The following is a 21908-nucleotide window of genomic DNA, read 5'->3' on the forward strand; positions in this document are numbered from 1 at the left end:
GACAAGCTTCTGCTCAACCATTTGGCTTCTTGGCACAGAATGTATGCATGAAATTCTTCTACCTCCATGTAAGCAATTTATCTGGAACTATGCCCTGATAAATCACCCTGTGACTCTTCCCCTTGACTTCCCCTGTCCCCTCATATAAAGCCCCAGGTTCCTGTTTTTGAAACTCTGTGATAGTTAACATAGGGCACAAAATCCTGCTAATTTTCTCTCCCAATTTAACAACAATGTGACTTTAACCCCTTGGCAATCGATGTTGGTCAGGATTTCCTGGCAGTAAACACTCAAGGACAGAGAAAGGAATCAGCAGCCCCCACCATCATGCCAAACCATTCCAGTCTTGTTTTTTGTTTTTTTTCTTTTTTAAATCCCTTCAGCATTTATGAAAAAATGGTGAACTGGTAAAGTATTCTGGGTATTGACATGCAAATGGATACCAAGTGGATTTTTTTTGTTTTTCCAAGATTATGCTGTTTTCCTTGCTTTTTTGAAGTCTGCATAGGTACTTTCGGCCTCCATGTAAATCTGTCAAACTGCAAAAGTGATCACCAGACATGATCTGCCTGGAGATCTGCCCTTCTTTGCCACCAATTCACTGATTCTTAGGTTGCCAACACTTAACTCACCCAATTCACACTGGGACCTCCTCCCCCCGAAACAGGGAAAAGACAGTGACTTGCCTGATTTACAGAAAGCTGACCTCTTAAAACGAAGTGGAATTTGGCCTGTGTAATTTATCTTGGATCATTAACTTAATGTTACACTTCTGGTAAAATATTCTACAGCAAATGAATTTTACTTCCATATTTCTGTATTTTCTACAAATCAAAGGGCAGCCTTCTGTGTTCTATTAGCTTGTATGGTATCATCTGATGATCTACCATTATAAGAGGAATCATATCATCCTCAAATTTGGTCTTAATGATTTTACATTTCTAATTTGGAGCTAACGATGTATTTATCTTCAGACACTGTACCAAATGGCTAGATAAGCATTTCTTCTTAACAGGAAAGAATGTTTAAATACATCTGGGACTCTATAGGGATAGATCCAGGTTTTGTGGGACCTGAAATGCACATAACCATTGGGTACATCTATGACAATTGTTGGGTTCAATAATACAACTTATAAGAGCAAAATTGCTCAGACCCTTCTCAGAGCGTTGGAAGGGGCTCTGTGCAAGGGAGGAGCCCTGACACTTAAGCTTCATTCACTTCATGGGGAATCTGCCTCTGGCCATTATGATACCTGCACTTCTCATATGCTGGACAGACCAGAAAAAGGTGAGACTGACATGAAGGAAACTGCACTTCAACACAATGTTTTTCTTGGGAAGCAAAAACAGTCTCTGTAAGAGGAAATTAGTTTTCTTTGGAGAAATACATCAAATGTAATTAATTTTGATATATTTTGATTTTCAAGAATGGCTCCACCTATCAAAGCCAGGATGGGATTAAAGGTACTGTTTTATATAGATTATTAAGGTTAGTTACAGGCCTCTTGCATGCCTCTAACGTGTAACACAACGATCATGGGGGAAGCTGGCTTAATAATGAAAACACAGTAGGGTAATAAAAGTTGACTTTTTTAACTGGAGAAACAGAACAATAGTGTTACTTAGTAATCCATAACATCAGCATTTTAATATATATACAAGTTATGAAAGGGATTATGCATGAACACTGTAAGTTTCCAGCTCTTTTTGAATAATAAAGTAACAGGCTAAAGGAGATAAATGAGAAAGTCAACTTACAAAGCACAGATTGTCCTGATGATTGCTTCAATTTGGGAGACTGGAATTAATGTAACAGACAACTCTACCCCCTCACAGACCATCCCTTGGTAACCACGTCAGAGTTAAAACTGGCCTGAAAAAACGTGTGCCTCCTCTCACGAAGCTCTCCTGATATCCTTAGTTTTCATGACAGATTAGAGCAAAGGCTCAAGGAAGAGAAGCTGGATTCTTAGGGCCTATCTTCTTCATTTTGTTTCCTTCTTCCTTTTTTATACTTCTGACTGGCTTTCAGCCTTTTAGAGATACATGGTTCTCCTGGATTAGCTATAGTGGGTGACTGTTAATCAAAATGCATTGGTTAGGTTTCTTCAACTTCTGGTTTTGCCCACTTCTATTTTCCTCTTGTTGAGAACCATGGGATTTACAGAACCAAAGGGGTCTTCAAAAATCACCTACATCATCATTCTCTGACGAGGTATGAATACACTGAATGAAGCCAAAGTCAAATAACTATTTACAGCAAACCCTGAACTGGAACTAGAGCTCCTGACTCAGGACTAGTTCTGTTCCCTTTCTATTGCTTTCTACGTGACTTTCCACTTTTCCTTCTTTAAATAAAATGACTATCCTGGGAGAAATTTCGGCTTTTAAACCAAAGCTCTTCCAGGGTGGGGTCTTGGAGACAGTGCCTTTTGAGCTCTTATTTCCTAGAAGTGCTAGGTAAGAGCTGGATGAGAATGAAGGGAAGTTCGAACAATCTCTCAAATGTACTTCTGTTCTCCCGCATGGTTTAGAGATTTAAGACAAATAAAAGCTTAATGGGAAGAATTATTCACACTCTAATGAACTCGCACATAACCACAGCTCTTAAAAAACCATCCATTGCCAGCCAAAGCGTTACTCAGCTGGCAAACAAGGGTATTGGTTAACTGAATCTAATCATTACCAAAAAAAAAAAAAAAAAAAAAAAAAAGAAATCCACTTGCTTTTCTTCATTCTATCTTTTTTATTTATTGTCTGAAAGAACACTATTGGTTCAGATCTGTTATATCTTTGGCTGTTCCTGACAATAAAGGAATTTATTTTATTCACATTAATATCTGGATTAAGGATCCCAGGAGCCCAGCTTCTTCATTAGCCCTCCAAACAAATAAGCATGACTAACATGCTCTTTATTTATATAGGGGCTCCTAAGTCTCTCTTCTCTGACAGTTTGTCTGGGATCTTTCTTCTCAGGGGAGCAAATTCCGACTCACTCCGGTTTTTTCATAGATGAAGGGGAAAGAAACCACCCTTTGTTCAGCTGTAAGAGCAGGACAGAAAAGAACAGATATATTTCCAATAGCTTTGAGAGTTACTAGGTTTGATGGCCACTGTAAATTTTAGAATGGGAACATCTGAATGGGTACATAACTGTCTTCACAAAAGTTTCCATTTCCATATTGGTTTTATTATTCGGTGGTTTCATGTTTCACACACAGTTTAGAAAAACCATTTTTACGATGGCACCAGTTTGCTTTCGTATTTGTAAAAACAGTGACTCCACATGTCCCCATCAAAAGCAATGTGATGCTTCGGGACCCAAAGTCCGATACAGTACAGATAACAAGTTTTATTCCTTATCTGCAGACAGAGCGCAGCCAGGGCCTCACCATCTTTCAGATATGGGATGAAAAGTTGGCAGGCGCACCAAGGGTTTTTCTATTTATTGTTTTATGACAAACCATGGCACTGAAGATGGTTTTTGAAAACCACTTTCTGTTTATTTTCATCCACAAACATGAGATCATGTGACAATGATATACCCAATGTGTTCATCACATCAGGGTAATATTCAAACACTGGGAACTTTCAAAGTCCATTCCGTTCTCAAATTGCCATCATGAAACACAGCACCCTGGTTCTAGATTCACGGTTTTCAGAGTTCAGCGGGATCTCTTAAAGAAGGTGCTGGGCTGCTACAAGCCACTGAAAGGGAAAGAGACTGTGGGGGAAGAGTCAGTGCCATCCTCCTTTGAGGTTGGCTAACAGGCTTACTGCTAGTGAACCTTCTTCTCTGGTTAACTTTACCCAGTGATTCCATATCCTATCTAGCCCTGAGCCTAAAACTCCCAAGCATGCAAGGCAATGAAAAGTAGGGGCATCATATCCTGAAGACATGCTGTCAAAGTTAAAAAGACAGGAGGGAAGCAGAAGTTATCTGCTCATTTATCTGTTTTGCAAGGTGCAAGTGGCGCCCGGAAATAAGATACAGGAGACGGAAGTTTAGGTGAGAAGGGAGAAGCCCTGCTTGGCCTCAGCAAATGCTGGTACAGGTCCCAAGAGGAGAGATTAGCAGGTATATCCCCAAATGAGAGAGAATAGGCAATGGTTAAATGGAGCAGTAAGATAAATTTGAAGAATGGCCTCTTCAATAGCGTCGTTTCCTCTTACAAAGATTCTGGGTAACTGGCCATCCTTTATGCTGAGCAGCCTCCCCCAGGCTTGGCCTAACCAACACGAATGACATCAATCTCAAGCAGGGTCTATAATGAGACCCACACTGTCCTACTGCACCAGCCACGGCCACTTTTCCATATCCCCCACCCTCTCGAGAGTCCATACTTCAGCACGACCTATCCTATCAATGCAAATCTTAACTTTCATAAATCTCGGCCAAGAGATAACATAACGCCCCTGAGAGAGATGCTATCAAATAAATAACATGACCATGTCAGATAAAGAACAAATCTCTAGTCTCATTTGAAATCACATTTTGGATTTTTTTTCCCCTCTCCCATATTCTCTCTGAACTATTTCTTTCCACTAGTGCTTAATTTGATTTTGCAAGATAAGGAGAAAAGAGAGAGCCAAACAATTCTATTTCAGTTTTTGTGTAATCAGGGAATGGATTATTTTAATTTGGCCCAGTCTCTCTTTCTTTTCCAGACCCTAACAAGGGGCAATTCTGCCTCTATTCAGACCATTAATGATGTCCAGGTTGGTGAGCAAATACTGGGCTAGTTAGAGGCTCTCTGTTCAAAGTCCAGAATTTCAAAGGGGCATAGGCAACAGTTTTTAATTCAATTAAACAAATACACTCTGAGTAACTATTATGAGCAAAGCATAGTCTTGGTTACTGTAGGGGAAAACATGACAAACATTTGGCCTCTGAACTGGAGAAGCCTATAATCAAGCATTTTGCAGCTCTTTGTCTTAAAATACCTTAATACCTATTTATCCCACAAAGAGCCTACAATTATCTTATTTTTAACTCAAAGATTTCGAGCCAAATTTCCAATTGGTATGAGGTTTTAGTAATTTACAGTGGACTGGGCTCTCTGCCTTTCAGTGACACATAAGAGAATATGCTAGTCACTGGTAGTGTACATTTAAATTCTTGACTACTGAGGGAAAAAATATTTTTTAATGCCTTCCTCCTATCTTCCAGGTACTGTTAAATTGACAGGATTTCCAGCATGGATTGCAGGTCTGGATTAGGAGATAAAGAGAAGGTGAGAAAGCAGTTCCTGGAAACTAAATGGCCTTAGGCAAAACTGTGGAGTAAACAGTTTGCATTCAGACTCTTTCCCTGTCGACGCTCCCTTCCCAGCTCTAGGCCTCCCAGCCTCCAGGTCCCTATCCCACACTGGCTCTCAGCAAGTGGCAGCAATCTGCCTTCAGCTCTTAACCCCTTTTAGCCAGGCCACTAGTTTTCCTTTTCTTTCTCTCCCTTCATATAAACACAGTTGATTTTCCATAGTCACATCAGCTAAACAGAGGTCTTTGCTTGCTTTTGTTTTGCTGTACCCCGATTTTTTGGGGGCATTTAATGAATACACAGACTCAGCTTTACTAGGACCTAGAGTCTGTAGTCCTGTCCCTATGGAAGACAGTTGTTAAAAATTGGGAAGAACAAAAGAGCAAAAGACAAAAATTTCCTGGCTGTGAATATACTGGGATAGCAGAACAAGGCAGAAGATTCCTGCCATTCTAAAAATTGGTAAAAATAAATCGTAATGCAGCACATTTTTCCAGGATGAAGCTTTCCTAGTGCATCTGTCCACCTGGCTCATTGCTAGCCGATGGGAAGAGGAGCTTCCAGGAGGGAGTATCATGCTCAGAATGCACTGAGGTAGAAGTTAGTAGGCCTGGATCATAGGATTCTTCCGTATGCTAACTGTGTGATCTCAGAGCAAAATGTTTAAGCTCTCTGGATGTTAGTCTCCTCATCTTTAAAAACAGGATAATAGCAGCTGTCAGATGGCTGTGTGTCTTGAACGTAATGAACGTGTAAGATTTTTTGAATTTGTAAAGAACAGGATACACATATAATACTGTTCAGGTATCAGCGTCCTCTCTCACAGTCAGAAAACTCATTGTCCTTCTTGGCATTTGGCTCTCTACACAGCAATACCCCACAGTTTTCTTTTTCTATTAGCTGACACTACTCTAATGGTTTATAGCTAAAAGGAAAAAAAAAATCACATTTTGAGACCGTCATCAAAATACATTAAAGGCTAATGATATTTTCCCCCAAATATAATGGAGTGGGGACAAAGTTACACATATCTATAAAGTAATTGCATGCCTCTCCTGGAGGTGTACACTTAAAAACAAATGATAGCACAAAAGGACTTTCAAGGGCTGGGACGGTGTCTTCTGAATGTGTCCTGTACTTCTTACAACCCTACTGCTGCAGACAGTACCGTCAAAGTCAGACCTCTGCCTGTGAAAACGGGGACAGAGATGTGACCGAGGTCACACTGCAAGCTGACCGCAGAACCGAAACTCAAATTCAGGTATAGTTGTGTCTTGTTTTAATTGGATTTCACATTGCTTTCTCAGCTTCCTATCCAGGAATAGTTCTGCTTCGGACTTAGTAACAATTATAACCTACTCTGGGTTTTCTAAACTGTAATGAATGAGCCTGCAGATGTTTGAGAATCTATGGGAGGAGTAGCCCAGGCAGCTCAGAGCCTCACAGAAGATAAAATTCACATATGTAATCAAAGGATTGAGCCTCCAGTTGCCCAGGAGCCATCAACAGAGCCACAAGGAAAGAAAGGAAATGTAATATCTAGATGTATTTTTATGCCCCACATGGAACTTCGTAAGTAACTCTAGCATTTCTCCTGAACTGTAAAATAATGGGACCGAATACCTTTTCCAAACCTAGGTCAGGCCCCTCCCAGAGACAAGCCGAGCTGCTGGAATGCATGTAGCTGTGGCCAGTTATTCTGATGTCAAGAAAAGATATGGATCCTGAAGGAGGGCAGCAGGAAGAGGGGGGGGCTTTATACTATTCTCACAGAATTTATTAGGAGAACCTGAAGGACTTTTTCCCTTTTCAAAATAAGGTTTACTTATCCTATCTGAAAACATTTCCTTTCCTGTGTTTCAGTCTGTAATATGTAACAGCCAACAGCTAAACACGACTGTGCACATGTGTGTGTAACAGGGTGAATGATCTTCTCAAAGACAAAACAACAACAATAACAACAACAACAAACCCAGCCACCCCAAATGAAGACAGAAGAGAACTAACTGATTTGTCTGTTGTCTTTCCTGTCAAGATCGCCCTCGCCTTTGCTTTGGTCAGCGGGAAGGACTTTATGTATGAGTCATACAAATGTTTTGCCAGGGCCCGGAGATCAGCCGACTCGGGGTTCAGCTGGTCGATATCACTGGAGATCTCCGCCAACAGCTTCTCCTTCTCGGCCTGTGGCATCCGCCCGAACCTGATGGCTACATAGAGAGAGAAATGACAAGGATGCATCACTGAACCACTGCTGCTCTCCCCGAGTCCTAGTGCCCACACAGTAAAAGCCCCCCCACCCTTCCACCAAGCTCAAGGTCTGGTTTTTCTACTCCAACTTTGCTCAGGTTTTTATTTCATGGCAGTACGCAGGCTATCAGTAAAAATTAAATTGTTCACTTCTTTAATTGAAAAATATTAATGCATGATCTTGCCGGGAAGGTGAAAGAATCTAAGAGCTCAGCAAAGAGAGAAAAGTGTATTTACTTACATATAAAATAGGTGAGGGCCAGCTCCTACTCATCCCTCAAGACCCAATTCAAATGTCACCTTATGTGTGAGGCTTTCCTTGACTTCTTCAAGCAGAATTTATTATTCATTCGCCTGTACTCCAGCAGCCCTTGGTACTTTCTTCAATGATAGCAATTTCAAACTGTACTTTTTATTTGACATGTCTATTAATCTCACTACAGAACATCCTGAAGGCCAGGGACAATGTCTTATTCATTTTTGCATCCCCAGCACCTGACATAAGGTCAGGCCCTAAAAGGATCAACATGTTTCACAGACAGAAGGAACTGTGCAAAATTCAAAGTTGTACAGACAGAACTTTGTTCTCACAGAGTCTGTATGATCTATTTTGTCCCTGTTATAAAGAAATATGGATGGTGCTTTCTTTCATGTTATTAGACCAGAGAGTACTTTTACATTTAGTAGAGAGAAGCCGTAATCATTCTCCGACTCTCCAGGATTACCACTTAATGATGTTTGTCAAAAAGACCATTTCCTTACTTAACATTTGGCTTCCTGTGGGGTGAGGAAGTGTAAAGAAGAAGAAAACTAAAGAAAGAAAGGCAAAGTGGAACATTTAAGAGAGGTTAGTAAGGCCTAGGTTGGGGGAAAAATCATCTGTTTGTACCTCTTTTGACCAAGATGGTTTTTCTCCCCCCTCCCCATAACAATGTGATCTGCAAAATATTTTTTTTTTTAAGATTTATTAATTTGAAAGAGAGAGAGAGCACGTGTGTGTGAGTGAGAGTGCAGGGGGGAGGGGCAGAGAGGGAGAGAGGGAAACTAGGCAGACTCCCCACTGAGCCGCAAAACCAATGTGGGGCTCCATCTCATGACCCTGAGATCGCAACCTGAGCCGAAACCAAGAGTTGGATGCTTAATTAACTGTGCCATCCAGGCGTGCAAAATATCATTTTGAATAATGCTACTTCTGGGCCATGCTTTGGACTCTCTGTACTTTCCCATAATAAGGACATTTGGATACCAAAGTCAATACTACTCTGTGTGTAGCTCAACTCTTACCCTCCCCATGTGGTAGCTCAACTCTTACCCTCCCCATGTGGTAGCTCAACTCTTAACCTCCCCATGTGGTAGCTCAACTCTTACCCTCCCCATGTGGTAGCACAGTGGTGTGTTTTTATGACCGTCTCCTTCACTACACTGTAGCTCCTTGAGGGCAGAGTCCATCATACTCACTTATATCTCTAGCACTTAGTGGTGCTCTGTCAAAAATTCCTGAATGCAGGAATGAATAAATGGATGGTTTCCTGCTATACGTTATAATGCTAAAGCTAGCATTCTACCATAAGACACTAAAGTACATAAACACATTTCCATCTGAATACTTGGTGAATTCCATTTTCAGTCGGCTAGAGGAGAGACTGGTGTTCACTCCCGAGTCTCAAATTCATAAATACATTTCCTGTGACCCTAAATAAGCTTTATCACTAACTAATACAATTATTGTGTTTGTGGGGGCCTCCTTAGGGAACCTCTGAGTTAGAGGGGAAGAAAATCTTACCTCTCAGTTAGGATGCCTTTAAATTAGCCTATATCCATTTGATAAATGTATCCTCTGCCCTTGACCTCTTCAAATGGAAATCTTTAAACAACTGCCATTTTTTGGTCAAAAATCTTTTCTCTCTACTCACTCTTCCCCATTCTCTTAGGCCTAGGCAATGAATGGTTGCTCACATTCTTATCTCAGTCCCCCACCCCTCTGCCCCAGATTTGTTTAGGTCCCTCAGGATATGATCTCATTACTCATTGTATTCTCTTTCACAGCACTGATCACAGTAATTATCTACAGTGGTTTCTTGTCTCCCTTATGTAATCTGCACGAAGGCAGGAATTTTGCTCAGTATCGAATCCTCAGCACTTAGTATAATGTCCAGCACATGTTAAATCTTTGTATAATATATGTCGAAATAAAACAGAAAAAACAACAATCTGAGAACCAGATAGCAGATTCTTTTCAAAATCCTTCTTTGTGAAGCTGGTCCAATCATTTGTTTCCCTGTACTATGTTTATTCCTTGTGCATCAGTAGTTCTCAGTTGAGAAGTAAGGAGGAGGGTAGGCAGGGCATATTAGAATCACTTGATAACTTCTAAAATTATGTATCTTCCATAGGAAATGTTGATATGTCATACCTACTCCCAATGAGGAGTGTATCAAAAACTTGGGGTTTGGGACAGTTTAGAAAACCTTCCTAAATGATGGGCTCCTGTTGCATGCATATATTAGCTCAGGTAGCAAACCAGAACTGTACTTCTGTATTAGTTATTCTACTAGAATCTGTGAGTACCAGGTTTTCTCATTTTTGCTCCTGGGTGCAACAAAATACACATGGTAGGTATACAATAAATGCTTGATGAATTAAACTCTAAAGTATCAAGTTTAAAAACAGAAAATGAGACAGTATGTACCTAGGGAAGTTTGGGAAAGTGATCATAAAAGAAAGCACCTGGTAAGAATTATGGCATATTGAAGGAAGAAGAAATTTTGGTGTAAAGACTGGAGACCACCAACATTCTATACCAAAATAGAGTGATTAGAATCACCAACAATCTGTTGCTCTTTATTTAACAGAGTGCACCATACATCTCTTCACTCAGTGAGTCATTATTGAATGTCTATTGTGTGCCCAACATTGTTCTAGGCTCTGGTTACATTTTTATAGGTAATAAAGTATAAATATACAGTCAAGTTTACATGTCTAGGAAAGCACTTCTTTCCTAAAAGGTAATCCAAAAAGTTAATTTAAAATAAACAAACAGCCAAAGAGGAGTGAGAGGTACAGACTTCCAGTTATGGAATGAGTAAGTCACAGGGATGAAAGATACAGCATAGGGAATATAGCTAATGGTATGGTAACATGGTGACAGATGGTAGCTACACTGTGGTGAGCACAGCATAATGTATAGAGACACTGAATCACTAACATAGTGATTCATAGTGCACCTGAAACTAATGTAGCATTGTGTATCAACAGTATTTCAGTTAAAAGAATAATAAAATAAAATTTCTGTTAGGAAAAAACCCAGCCAAACATAGACACTTACTACATTTGCTGGTCTTGCTTTTCCGTAACCTAATAAAAAATAGCTGAAATGACTTCTAAAAATCATTTTAGAATTAGGACATATTAAAGTGAAAGCCTTCTGCTACAATCTAAATAAAATGTGAGGGACACCTGGGTGGCTCAGTCGTTAAGCGTCTGCCTTCGGCTCAGGTCATGATCCCAGGGTCCTGGGATCGAGCCCCGCATCGGGCTCCCTGCTCGACGGGAAGCCTGCTTCTCTCTCTCCCACTCCCCCTGCTTGTGTTCCCTCTCTCACTGTGTCTCTCTGTCAAATAAATAAATAAAATCTTTAAAAAATAAATAAATAAATAAATAAAATGTGAATTTTTATTAGTCAAAGTTCCCCCAAAGGTTAAATCTTATCAACAAATTTTCTGTATCACTGAATGCTCATGCTGTACATTAGATTTAATTAACTATCAGTGCAACTAATCATTTGGTGATTTTATTAGCATTTTCAACAAAGGGATTAAAAATACATCCCATTTGGTGAAACTAAATTTGCATAAAACATATGGAAATCTGAAGTTAGAGAAAACGCCATTTTTTATTTGTATGAATTTTTTTAGGGAAAAAAATGCCAATTTTATTTTGTTGCTTTTGAGTCCAATGTAATAATACCTACCTACTGTATGTGAAATGATGAGATAAGGCACAGAAATTGTTCAGCACAGTGCCTGGCACATAGTAATGCTTAATAAATGTAGCTTTTATTACTTGTGGTTGAAGTGGTCTAGGGCAACCATGGTACAATGGTTCCTGTGGACTATAGACCAGGATGGTAGCCATGGTACACAGACCTAGATACATTACCACAGATAAAGAACAAATCCTGAAAACCTACTCTATCTCTGTAAATCTCTCTCTGTCTTTAACTTGTTTAAGGAATGGCATACTAATTCTTGAACCTCAGTTTCCACCCATTGGGTAGAGAATCTGAGAACCAAGAAGAGGAGTAATTCTCCTTTTGGATTGCTGTTTCTGGTAAGACTGAAGTTAGAGCTTAGAAAAAGAAGACCAAAGTTCTAGATTGGGGACCAGAAATATAAAGGCTGAGTGTGCCCATATATACACAAGAATATTTTCCCACATCTACTACTGCTTAAAAGACAGAGGAACGTGCTCCATGTGTTACTATGAGTTAGGGAGGGAGAACTTTTGGCCTCTCTGGAAGGCGATGAAATTAACACTGCACTTCAAGTAGTCAGGAAATCTACTTTCTAGTTTCGGCTCAGTGAAAAACCAGCTAAAAGTGGCTTGACTTCTCTGGTCTTTAACTGCTTTATCTATAAAATGAGGGACCTGGAAAAGAAGACCTCTAAAGTTTCCTTCTTTTAGCTCTAAATTTAGCTATAAAATTCTATGAATCTCGACGACACATAGTATTGCAGATGCAATATACATCTCTCTCTTTTTTTAAAGCAATCTTTCTTTAGTCTCTGAGGCCCTGGGCGGGGGGGGGGGGGAAGACACACTCTGTCTGTTCTATAGATCTAGACCTGACATATAGAGCAACTTCCAAAACACTGGCATTCAGTGTCATATATGAGGTAATTAATCACCTACAGAGAATTCATATATCTTGGTTTAAAAAAAAATGTCAGTATCAAAATCAGTATGTAGCCTTCAGGAAGAATAGGTTTGGTAGAGACTCAATTTCTGGTGAAATACATTAGCTTACCTTTGCATAATACAATTTTACTGAACTGAATGCAATTCACTACTAGCTTATGACAGATTCAATATTGTGTATTTAGTACTGATTTACTGGACACACAAACTCCAAGCAGATTTAGATACCCTGTTCTTTGGATCTTGGTACAGTGCTAAGAAACAATATTTCTTAATGACAATAATGTGTTTTTTAAACACCTGCCTCATTGTAGGAGCATTTAAAGACAAATGTTACTTAATTATAAAGATGAATTAAAGCAGTTTTCAAAACTATAAATTAATAGAAAACAGAAGAATGAATTGAGTCTTACTAAAAGTATTTTTGTCTTTCAACACATAAGGGGTGACTTTGCAATCATACTTTTGACAATTGGTAAATAGGGCTATGTCTCATGGTTAATTTTAACATGCTGGTTTTACAAAAGCCTTATCATGTAAATAAGGACATATAACACTATTGGTTATAATATGGTTGTTGCCAATAAGTTATGTTTTTCTACCTCTCTTTCTCGAGAAAAAACTTGTGCCTTTTGAGGTTTTGCAGGATTTGGGAATCTAATAACTATCATTTTCTAGCTCCTCTACGTTAAACAAGAAGCAGCCTTAGCACCAGTATTACCCAGGGGTAACGTTTTCAAACTATTTGCAGAGGACATTTAAACATTTGTCTAGGTTTCTTTCCAAAGTAGAGATGGGCAAAACACCTCTGCCTCACATGACCCAATCTCCGGTTCCCTGAAGTCTTGCCTGGTATCATTTAATTCATTCACTGAACACCAGTTTGATGCAAGACACTGCTAGACAGACTGGACTGGGGAACACAGGATGAAAGGCCGTGTCTAGTAGGGGAGAACCTACATATACATGGATTATTCTCTCTTCACCAGCTCCTTCCCTTCCACCAAAGCAGAGGTTGAAGATTCTGACCCTAGTTATAACCTCCTCCTTGGGCCATCTTTCCTCCACCACTGAAGTTACTGGAAGAGGAGTCTTCCTTCTCCGCCTGTGTTTGTCACTATTTACATCCCAACCTACTGCAATCTTGCCTACACCTAATTTAAATTTCCAAAACTTTGCTCTTAAAAGTCCCTTATGTTTTTTCTGACAGCCAGATCTAGGGGCCTCTTCGCAGTTCTCGTTTCTGTTGAGCTCTCCAGCATTCTCCCAGCATTTGCTACTGTTGACCTTCTCCACTCTCTTACTTTAAATTTGTTCTCATAGTGGTTTCTGCTTTTCTGGTTCTCCTATCTTTCTGCCTGTTTTCCAGACCTTTTTTGATGGCCCCTCTTCCTTCCCTTCTGTTGTTCCTAGTTCAATCTTCTCTCTGACTCACCAAATGTGCTAATGATTGCTGAGATTTGGACTCTGAGTTTTCTCTTGTTCCTATATTCCTTTATACATGGATGCTAGATATCCCGTAAAACCCTCAAATGCAACTTTAAAAATGAACTTTTGATTTTCCCCTCTCTACTGTCTCCTCATTCTGTTTCCCTTTCTTGGTTAATTCATCCTATCACCCAACTAGACACCCGGAACAATTTCTGACAACCTCTCTTTCCCTCAGACACTTGTATTCATTGGTCACGCTCTGGTACTTTTCTCAATTTCCTTTCTCCTTACTCACCCTTCCCACTGTCTTAATGCATGATATTGCATTTGTCCTCTGACAAATTTCCCTATTTCTCTCTCTATCCTCTTCACAGTTGTCAGTAGTTTAGTTTTTGGACTATCGATCTGATCGTTCCCTTGCTTTAGAAAGCAGAGTGTGGTTTCACAGGAAAGGTATAAAACACACAGAAGAGGAAGGCAGGGGGAATAGGAAGTCTTACGGAAGAAGGCATTTCAGCTGGGTCTTGAATGCCAGGTAGAGTTGTGACAGGGAACCAAAAGACATAATAAACAGAGGCCCAGAGCTATTCCACCACAGAGCACTGTGCAGGCACGGCAAAGTACACAGTTTACCCGACGTGTAAATTGGAAAGGGCAGTGGTGGGAAAAGGAGGTGGAGGCTAGCGTGTGGGCAACCATGAATGCCTGCTGGTCTGAGCACACAGCTGCCATGTGTCGGGACTTCTTTATTTGGCGAAATTTTCTGAAAATTAACATTTGGGTAATTTTCCTTTATGTTACAAAGAAGACTAAAGAAAAAAACCTAACACACTGGAGTTTAAACTTATTTGCCATTCACGTTTTTCTTTTTTACAAGGAAGGAGAGAACTGCCTTAAAAAATGCTGAGTGCCACAAATATCTGTGAAACCATTTTTCTGGATTTTTATGAAGCTGCTGAGAAATTATTTTTTTTTTTTATTTTTTTTTTTTATTTTTTTTATTTTTTTTTTTTTTTAAAGATTTTATTTATTTATTTGAGAGAGAGAATGAGAGACAGAGAGCATGAGAGGGAGGAAGGTCAGAGGGAGAAGCAGACTCCCTGCCGAGCAGGGAGCCCGATGCGGGACTCGATCCCGGGACTCCAGGATCATGACCTGAGCCGAAGGCAGTCGCTTAACCAACTGAGCCACCCAGGCGCCCCTGAGAAATTATTTTTAAAGTTGTCAGTCTTTATATAATAGAATGTCCTGATCAGTAAAGCTAAGATTTCACTAATTTTTATATTTATGAAAAGCATCATTTTCATTCAAATCTCAGTGGCATAGGGAAAACCTAGCTGAGTGACTCAGAAGTAACAAGTTAGTTCTTCTCTACCTCACATTATTTTTTAAAAATGAACAGCCTACACTTATAATTTTATTATTTAGTTCATACATGAAAAGCAGCTCCAAAGACAAAATATTCACTAGTCAAAGTTCTTAGTGAATAAATTATCTTATCAAAATTAAAGAAGACACATTTTAAAAATATGATTAATGTCAGGGATCTTGACAACAGGACTTTAAAACAAAAATTATACTAAGAAAAAATACAAAAGTGTGTGTGAGGGCCCATTTGACTGAAGAAACTACATTAATCTATGAGGGTATTTTTATAAGGATTCTGTAGATAACAGCTTCACTAATTCAAAATGAACAATAGCAGGTGATGCTGTGATCACGTGGTAAGTCACATGTACCTCTGGGTAGGCCAGGAAGCTGGGTCTTGATTTCTCCTTTACTTTCATTTGGAGATTCCCTCTAAATGTATCTGACAGGGTATTGAATTGACTGTGCTTAGCATGACTCAGGAAGACAGGGGAGCAATCAGTGGAACTGACCCGTGGTCTAGAAGTGATGGTATGTTAAATGATCAAAACAATTGCAACACGTGTTTATCTTGATCACTACAGGAAAACAAAAAATTTGCTCCCAAAGCACATAGTCCAACACTTGGGTGCTTTTCCTACTCAATGCTGAAAATAGATCTCTGAGAAACAACTGGGTTCCCAAGTGTAAGAATTCTGAAATCCTTCTGTCCTACGATGTTTAGGCTACACATCACAATCAAAACAAAAGTTCCATCTGAAGATGGAACCATATGCCATTAGCCATTTATACTTTCTTCAGCCCTGACTGCTTTGGATTTGTACTCTGAGGTAGCTACATCATTATGTGACCATCAATTGAGCAATTGTTCAGAACATCCAGAAGGCCTGATTCAGGCATATGGATTATATTTTTACAGCACCAAGACATACAGGTGGAAACTTTTAAATTCAGGTAGTCAACAGATGCCAGATACCTACATATTGGAGAAAATGGTAACAATGTCTATAAAATATGGTCCAGTTTGTTGAAAAGTGAAAAATTCAGGGAGGTAGTTTGTTTGAGTTATGTAGACTCATAGAACTTTCGAAGTTGAAAGGATTTAGCAATCCTTGTTTCAGTGATTTTTCAACAATGTTCCCCTGGGCCCTGACGGTTCCTTGAAGGTTGCTTCAGAAGCCTCATTTAAGGCTGGGAGTGGGTGGCTAGTGCACAAGCTACATGCATCAGATGGATTAAACGGAGACCGAAGAGCAGAAACAACAGTAACAGAGAATGGAGTAAATTACTTTGGGAGGACGTTCATCTCTTCTGTGTCTACTGAAAGCATCGAGGTGCTGATTTTGGTATAACAGTAGAAGGCTCTTGATAAGTTGGGTGGGTTATTACAGTGAGGGCCATTCACATAAAACATTAATAAATTAACAAAATAGTTTTAAATAGTTACTACAACCTCTTAGAAAACTTTGTATTTGGACATGTTTCCCTTCTCAGGATAACAGGCAAAACTACTCAAAACCTCGTTGTTATGTTTCCCTGCTTGTGCACAGATCAAATGGATGTTTTCTGTGTAGCAAACACATTCCCATAAAAACCTCTTAGAAGGGATTTTCTTAGTTACAGTTGCAATCTTGTAAATGTTGAACTTCGTAAGTCTTTGATGCCAGAACATTTAATTCCTTTTTTTTTGTCTTTCCAAGAAGAACTAACTGAACACTCCCTATCAAGATTGCTCTTCTATCTAAATAGAATAAAGTAATTGTCATATGAAGTCAAATGATGACTTTATTATTAAGTTTATGGGCTTTCTTTGACTTTTCTGGGAAGAGAAAATTATACCATCAATACTACATAGATTGTTGGGCTTTAAATATTATTTGCCTATAAACAATAAGCAAAAGGAGAAGTATTTTATGTGAATGTGTGCAAGCAACAGGAAATAAATGTTATGTGAAGTGACAAATTTTTAAAGGGCAAAAAATAAATACCATTAAAAGCAGAAATGGCATGCTTTTCTAGGCAGTCTTAGTAATAATGATTTCAAAGTCAAAGATTTCTTCATAAAGATAAAATAAGTTTACTGCAACTTGATTGCATCATCTAAAATATAACCCTTGACTTGAAAATGTGTCCTTATGCTTTATGAAGTCTGAAATAGAAAGGAAATTGATGGAATCAAACCAGTAAATTATTTTGCAATCAATGACTGCAGTTGTATGCTGCTACACAGCAGATGTAATCAATTGTGAGGAAAGTCAGACCAAATCTCCATCCTGCCCAGTAGAGCTGATAGATCTCTCCATAATACATTCTTGCCTTTAGAGGAAATGACCCATATAAATTATAAAACTATAATTTTGCGAGCTATTTTTAAAGAGTTGGATATCAACCAACTAGTGATTTTCAAATATTCTGAAGATGTCCACTGTGAAAACCAAACATCTGCACAATGGAATAAAACTTTAATTTTCACAGATGCTTTGGAGTCCTAACATATGAAGATTGACTTCAAATATTATTCTCTCACCAGATCAGTTTTGACACAGGTGAAGGCAAAAGAAAGAAAAAACTAGGATATCCAGTGAACTGAGACTTCAGATTTTATTTGATCACTTTGGCATTTTATATTTCTTGAGCCCATAATGCGTTTTCAAAGAACTAATACTTGACAAATATAAAACTATCAAGTTACTATCAAATTTGCTTTGTGACTTTGTCAACACCAATCTGAGCTAAATGGAAATCCAGAACTATTTCTTCAAACAGGCCTAGGTTCCGTGATTTTACTTAGTTCTACAATTCATGAAAACAAGGGTCTTCTCAGGTCATCTACATTCTTTCTCTTCAGGTGACACTCCTTGATTTTAGATATGGCTTTAAAAAACAAAGTTTTATTCTCTATGTTTCTATGGACACTGAAGTTTTGTGGAATCTTAAAATTCTTTGCTTTATCCATAAGTCTGCATGCTCCTCGAAGTCAAGGATACTGCTATGCCTATAACTATCTTTGCACAGTAAAGAGGGAAAAAAAGGATATATTCTAAATTCTGATACACCATTTAAAGTTCCATACCCAGAAACCTGCAGAATTTTCTTACATTTAAAGTATAAAGAAACTACTGATACACACGAGCATAATTCTGTTTTTAATGCTATTAAAGCAATACAAAAAATCACAATCATTACATTCATTTTAAAATACTAGTTATTTCTATCATTTCTCATATTTTTAAGTCTTTTCTCCCATCATGGCAGATGCCCAACCACAGAGAGAAGGATTCTACATTAAAAGCCTAGACTCTGACCGAAATGAGAAATGCTTTATCAGCATATACTATTCTGAAATCTGGCATTTTGTGGGAAACTGTGCAGCAGTGGCCCTAGAGGCCACTGATCTGGCAGCCATAACGAGAACAGTGAAGTATGTATGCTAAGCGTTCACTTACCATTGTGAGACATTCCCACAGCAAGGCATTTCTGAAACCGACAGTACTGACATTTATTTCTACTTTTTTTGTGGATCCGACAGTTAAGGTCACACCTATCATAAATGAGCTTCAATCTGATTGTCCTCCGGAAGAAACCCTGCAAAAGGATATGGAAAAAAGAAGCAAAGCTTAGGTCTTTATGACACATGGAAGCAGCAACATTTGTCTAAAGACACACTGGCCTAGGTAACAGAAAAGGTAGGCTTTGTCACTGGTGACTTCAGACAAGTCACTTAACTGCCAGTTTTCTTTGCTATAACATACAGAACCAGAAGATCTCCAGTGTCCTTCTTTAGCTCTGAAACAGTGACCATATCCAACTGATGTCATTCAATGTATCTTGGCTCTACACTTGGATCTCAGCATGCTCTAAGAAGTGCTCTGGATTTAATGTAATGCAAATAAAACACCATGTAATCAGTTCAGTCTCTCTGCAGATCATTCCAACAGCATGCCCCAGCCTTTATTATTGTGCTAAGCCATTTGGCAAAGTTATAATCACTTCATCCTAAAACATGATCAGGGCCAATAAAAATCCACATGTGGATAATTTTTTAGAATTCTCTATGTTGCATAATTTCCTACAGAATTGGTTTCATTTACTTATGCAATTGAAAGAGTGCTCCATAACTGTTGTAACCTACAACAACAACAAAAAAGATAATAGGAAAGAACAGGAGAAGTAATATATAAATCCTCAGACAATGGACTGCCATCTCAAAATAGCAAATAGGTCCGTTTGAGGCTAATTGAATTCTGCTGTATTTATACTTTATTGAAAGACCTGAAAGAAATTTTAATTGGAAATGTTTGCTAACTCCATTTTTTGTTGTTGTTGTCAAAGTGTTCTTATTCATTTCCACTGTGCTCATCTCCATGAAACTCAATTCTTAACTCTTTCAAATGTTATCTGGCCCTGTTTGGTACAAAAATCCCTGAACTAGTATTGGTTCTGCCACTGACATGCATTTTCACTTTCTCCACATTTGTATCTTGAATTCTAGACAAGTATTTCTACTGCTTACTTGACACGTCACTTGGAAATCTAACAGCTACCTCAAACCCAGCATGTCCAACATTGAAACTCTGGATCGTACCCCTGCAAACTCATTTCACTGGCAGCTTTCACCATCTCAGGTGGTACAACCACCCTGAGTCTCTCAAGCCAAACTTTTTTTTCAAGCCAACCTCCTTGAAGTCACTCCTGACTTCTTTCTCTCACGTGGAAAGCTCTTCCTCTAAATATACACCTGCTATTCTCCTCACTGCCTTCAAGTCTTGCCAACATCTCAACTTCTCAGTGAGGCTTATACACCCTTATTTAATACTGTGGCCTGTCCTTGCCCCCACCTCTCAACTAGACCTCCTGGTCTCCTTCACTCTACTCTAGTTTTTCTTTTTTTTTTTTTCCCAATAGCACTTAGGACTTTCTAACATACCATATAATTTACTTATTATATTTAAGTGCTTGTTTTCTGCCCTTCCCCCACTGCCCAATTAAAATTGTGAGCTCCATGGGGAACCACTGGATATGACCCAAATACCAACAGTAGTCTTCTATTAAAATCTGTTGAATGAAGATGTACGTCACTTAACTTCCTTTCTGGGCCATCTCTGATATTTTTCTACCCTAAACCATGACTGAGATACCACAAGGCCATTGGCATACTCTCTTCCTTTTCTGTTATCTTATTAAATGTAATATTAATTACAAACATGTAAAAAATACATGTAATTATAAAACATAAGATAATTATCACACACGAGCCCACTGCCAAGATTTAAAATCATGACTGGAAATTCTTCCTCTATCCAAATCCTGCCTTCTGTGTCCCCTTTACAAAGTAATCATTATTCTCAATTTTGTGTTTATTGTTTTCTTGACTTTTAAGAAAATACAGTTTTATCACACCATTGGTAAAAACTGAATAATACACTGATCAGTTATGCTTGTTTGGGGGCTTTATTAAATGGTATGATATGGGGAGCCTGGGTGGCTCAGTCGCTAAGCATCTGTCTTCAGCTCAGGTCTTGATCCCAGGGTCCTGGGATTGAGCCCTGCATCGAGCCCCACATTGGGCTCCCTGCTTGGCAGGAGGCCTGCTTCTCCCTCTCCCACTCCCCCTGCTTGTGTTCCCTCTCTTGCTGTGTCTCTGTCAAATAAATAAATAAAATCTTAAAAAAAAAATAAATGGTATGATACTTCATATAGTATTTTGGGATTTTCATTTTTTTTTTTAATTTAGTATTAGGTTTCTAAAATTTATCTACTTTCTTGTGAAAAGCTAGGATCTCTTCATTTTCACAATTTCATAATATTCTACTGTATATCTATTCCACAATTTATTGATATCTTCTCATGTTGATGGATGTTTAAGTTATTGCCAATATTTTGCTATTATGAACAGTGCTTCGATAAATATTCTTGTAAATGTTTATGATGCACATGTACAAGAGTTTCCTAGGAGTGGAGTTTCTTGGATTGTACAATAAGTGAATGTGAAATTTTACAAGGTCATGCCAAACTGTTTTCCAGAGTGATTTTATCAATTTACATTCCCTCTAACAATTGGTATTTGTCAGACTTCTTAATTCTTGATAATGCAGTATGTGTAAAATAGAATCTAAGTGTGATCTTAATTTGTATTTTCCTGATTTTTCATTTCCTATTGTCCAATTGTATCTTCCTTAAAACTGAATATTAGACATTTCTTTATATATTCTTGACACTAATCTGTTGTCTGTTCCAGGTGCTGCAAATATCTTCTGCTCTCTATGGTTTAACTATCCTTGAAATTTACTATTTCAGTCTCTCGGTTTTTTCGAGCCTGTAAACAGTTTCATTTCTCTCTCACTGTTGAAAGATTACAGAGAACTCCGTTATCTTCTATCTCACTTCGGATCCCATGATCTTTGTGCTTCCACTGTTGCTGTGGAGAGGTCTACTGTCAATTGACTTTGAAGTGTTTTTTTTTTTCTTTTCTTTTCTCTTTGGTTGCTTTTATACACTCTCTTAGTTTTCAGTGTTCTGCAGTTTTACTGCAGCTCGTCTCAGAATGGACTTCTTTTGATTTATTCTCTTGGACGTGTTTTCTGCATCATGGTTTCACTTGTCAAGTTCTGACATGAATTAGAGAAGTGTTAGACCTTATTCTAGCCTTCAATATTTCTGAACTTCTTTACATTTTCCATCTT

At 38.6% G+C, this 21908-nt stretch overlaps 1 protein-coding gene across 2 annotated transcripts in view; it reads right to left on the reverse strand.

The window, feature by feature from the left end:
* Positions 1-21908, reverse strand: part of PPARG (peroxisome proliferator activated receptor gamma) — a 105900-nt gene that overhangs the window by 19803 nt on the left and 64189 nt on the right. For both annotated transcript variants that reach the window (XM_021695215.2, XM_021695216.2), the window contains exons 4-5: positions 18672-18810; positions 7270-7469 (exon numbers count right to left, since the gene is read on the reverse strand). In XM_021695215.2, coding sequence (XP_021550890.1) covers positions 7270-7469; positions 18672-18810 — 339 coding nt within the window. The remainder of the gene's footprint in view (positions 1-7269; positions 7470-18671; positions 18811-21908) is intronic.

This window comes from Neomonachus schauinslandi, chromosome 1 (assembly GCF_002201575.2).
Source record: "Neomonachus schauinslandi chromosome 1, ASM220157v2, whole genome shotgun sequence".
In the NCBI taxonomy this organism is placed as follows: Eukaryota; Metazoa; Chordata; class Mammalia; order Carnivora; family Phocidae; genus Neomonachus; species Neomonachus schauinslandi.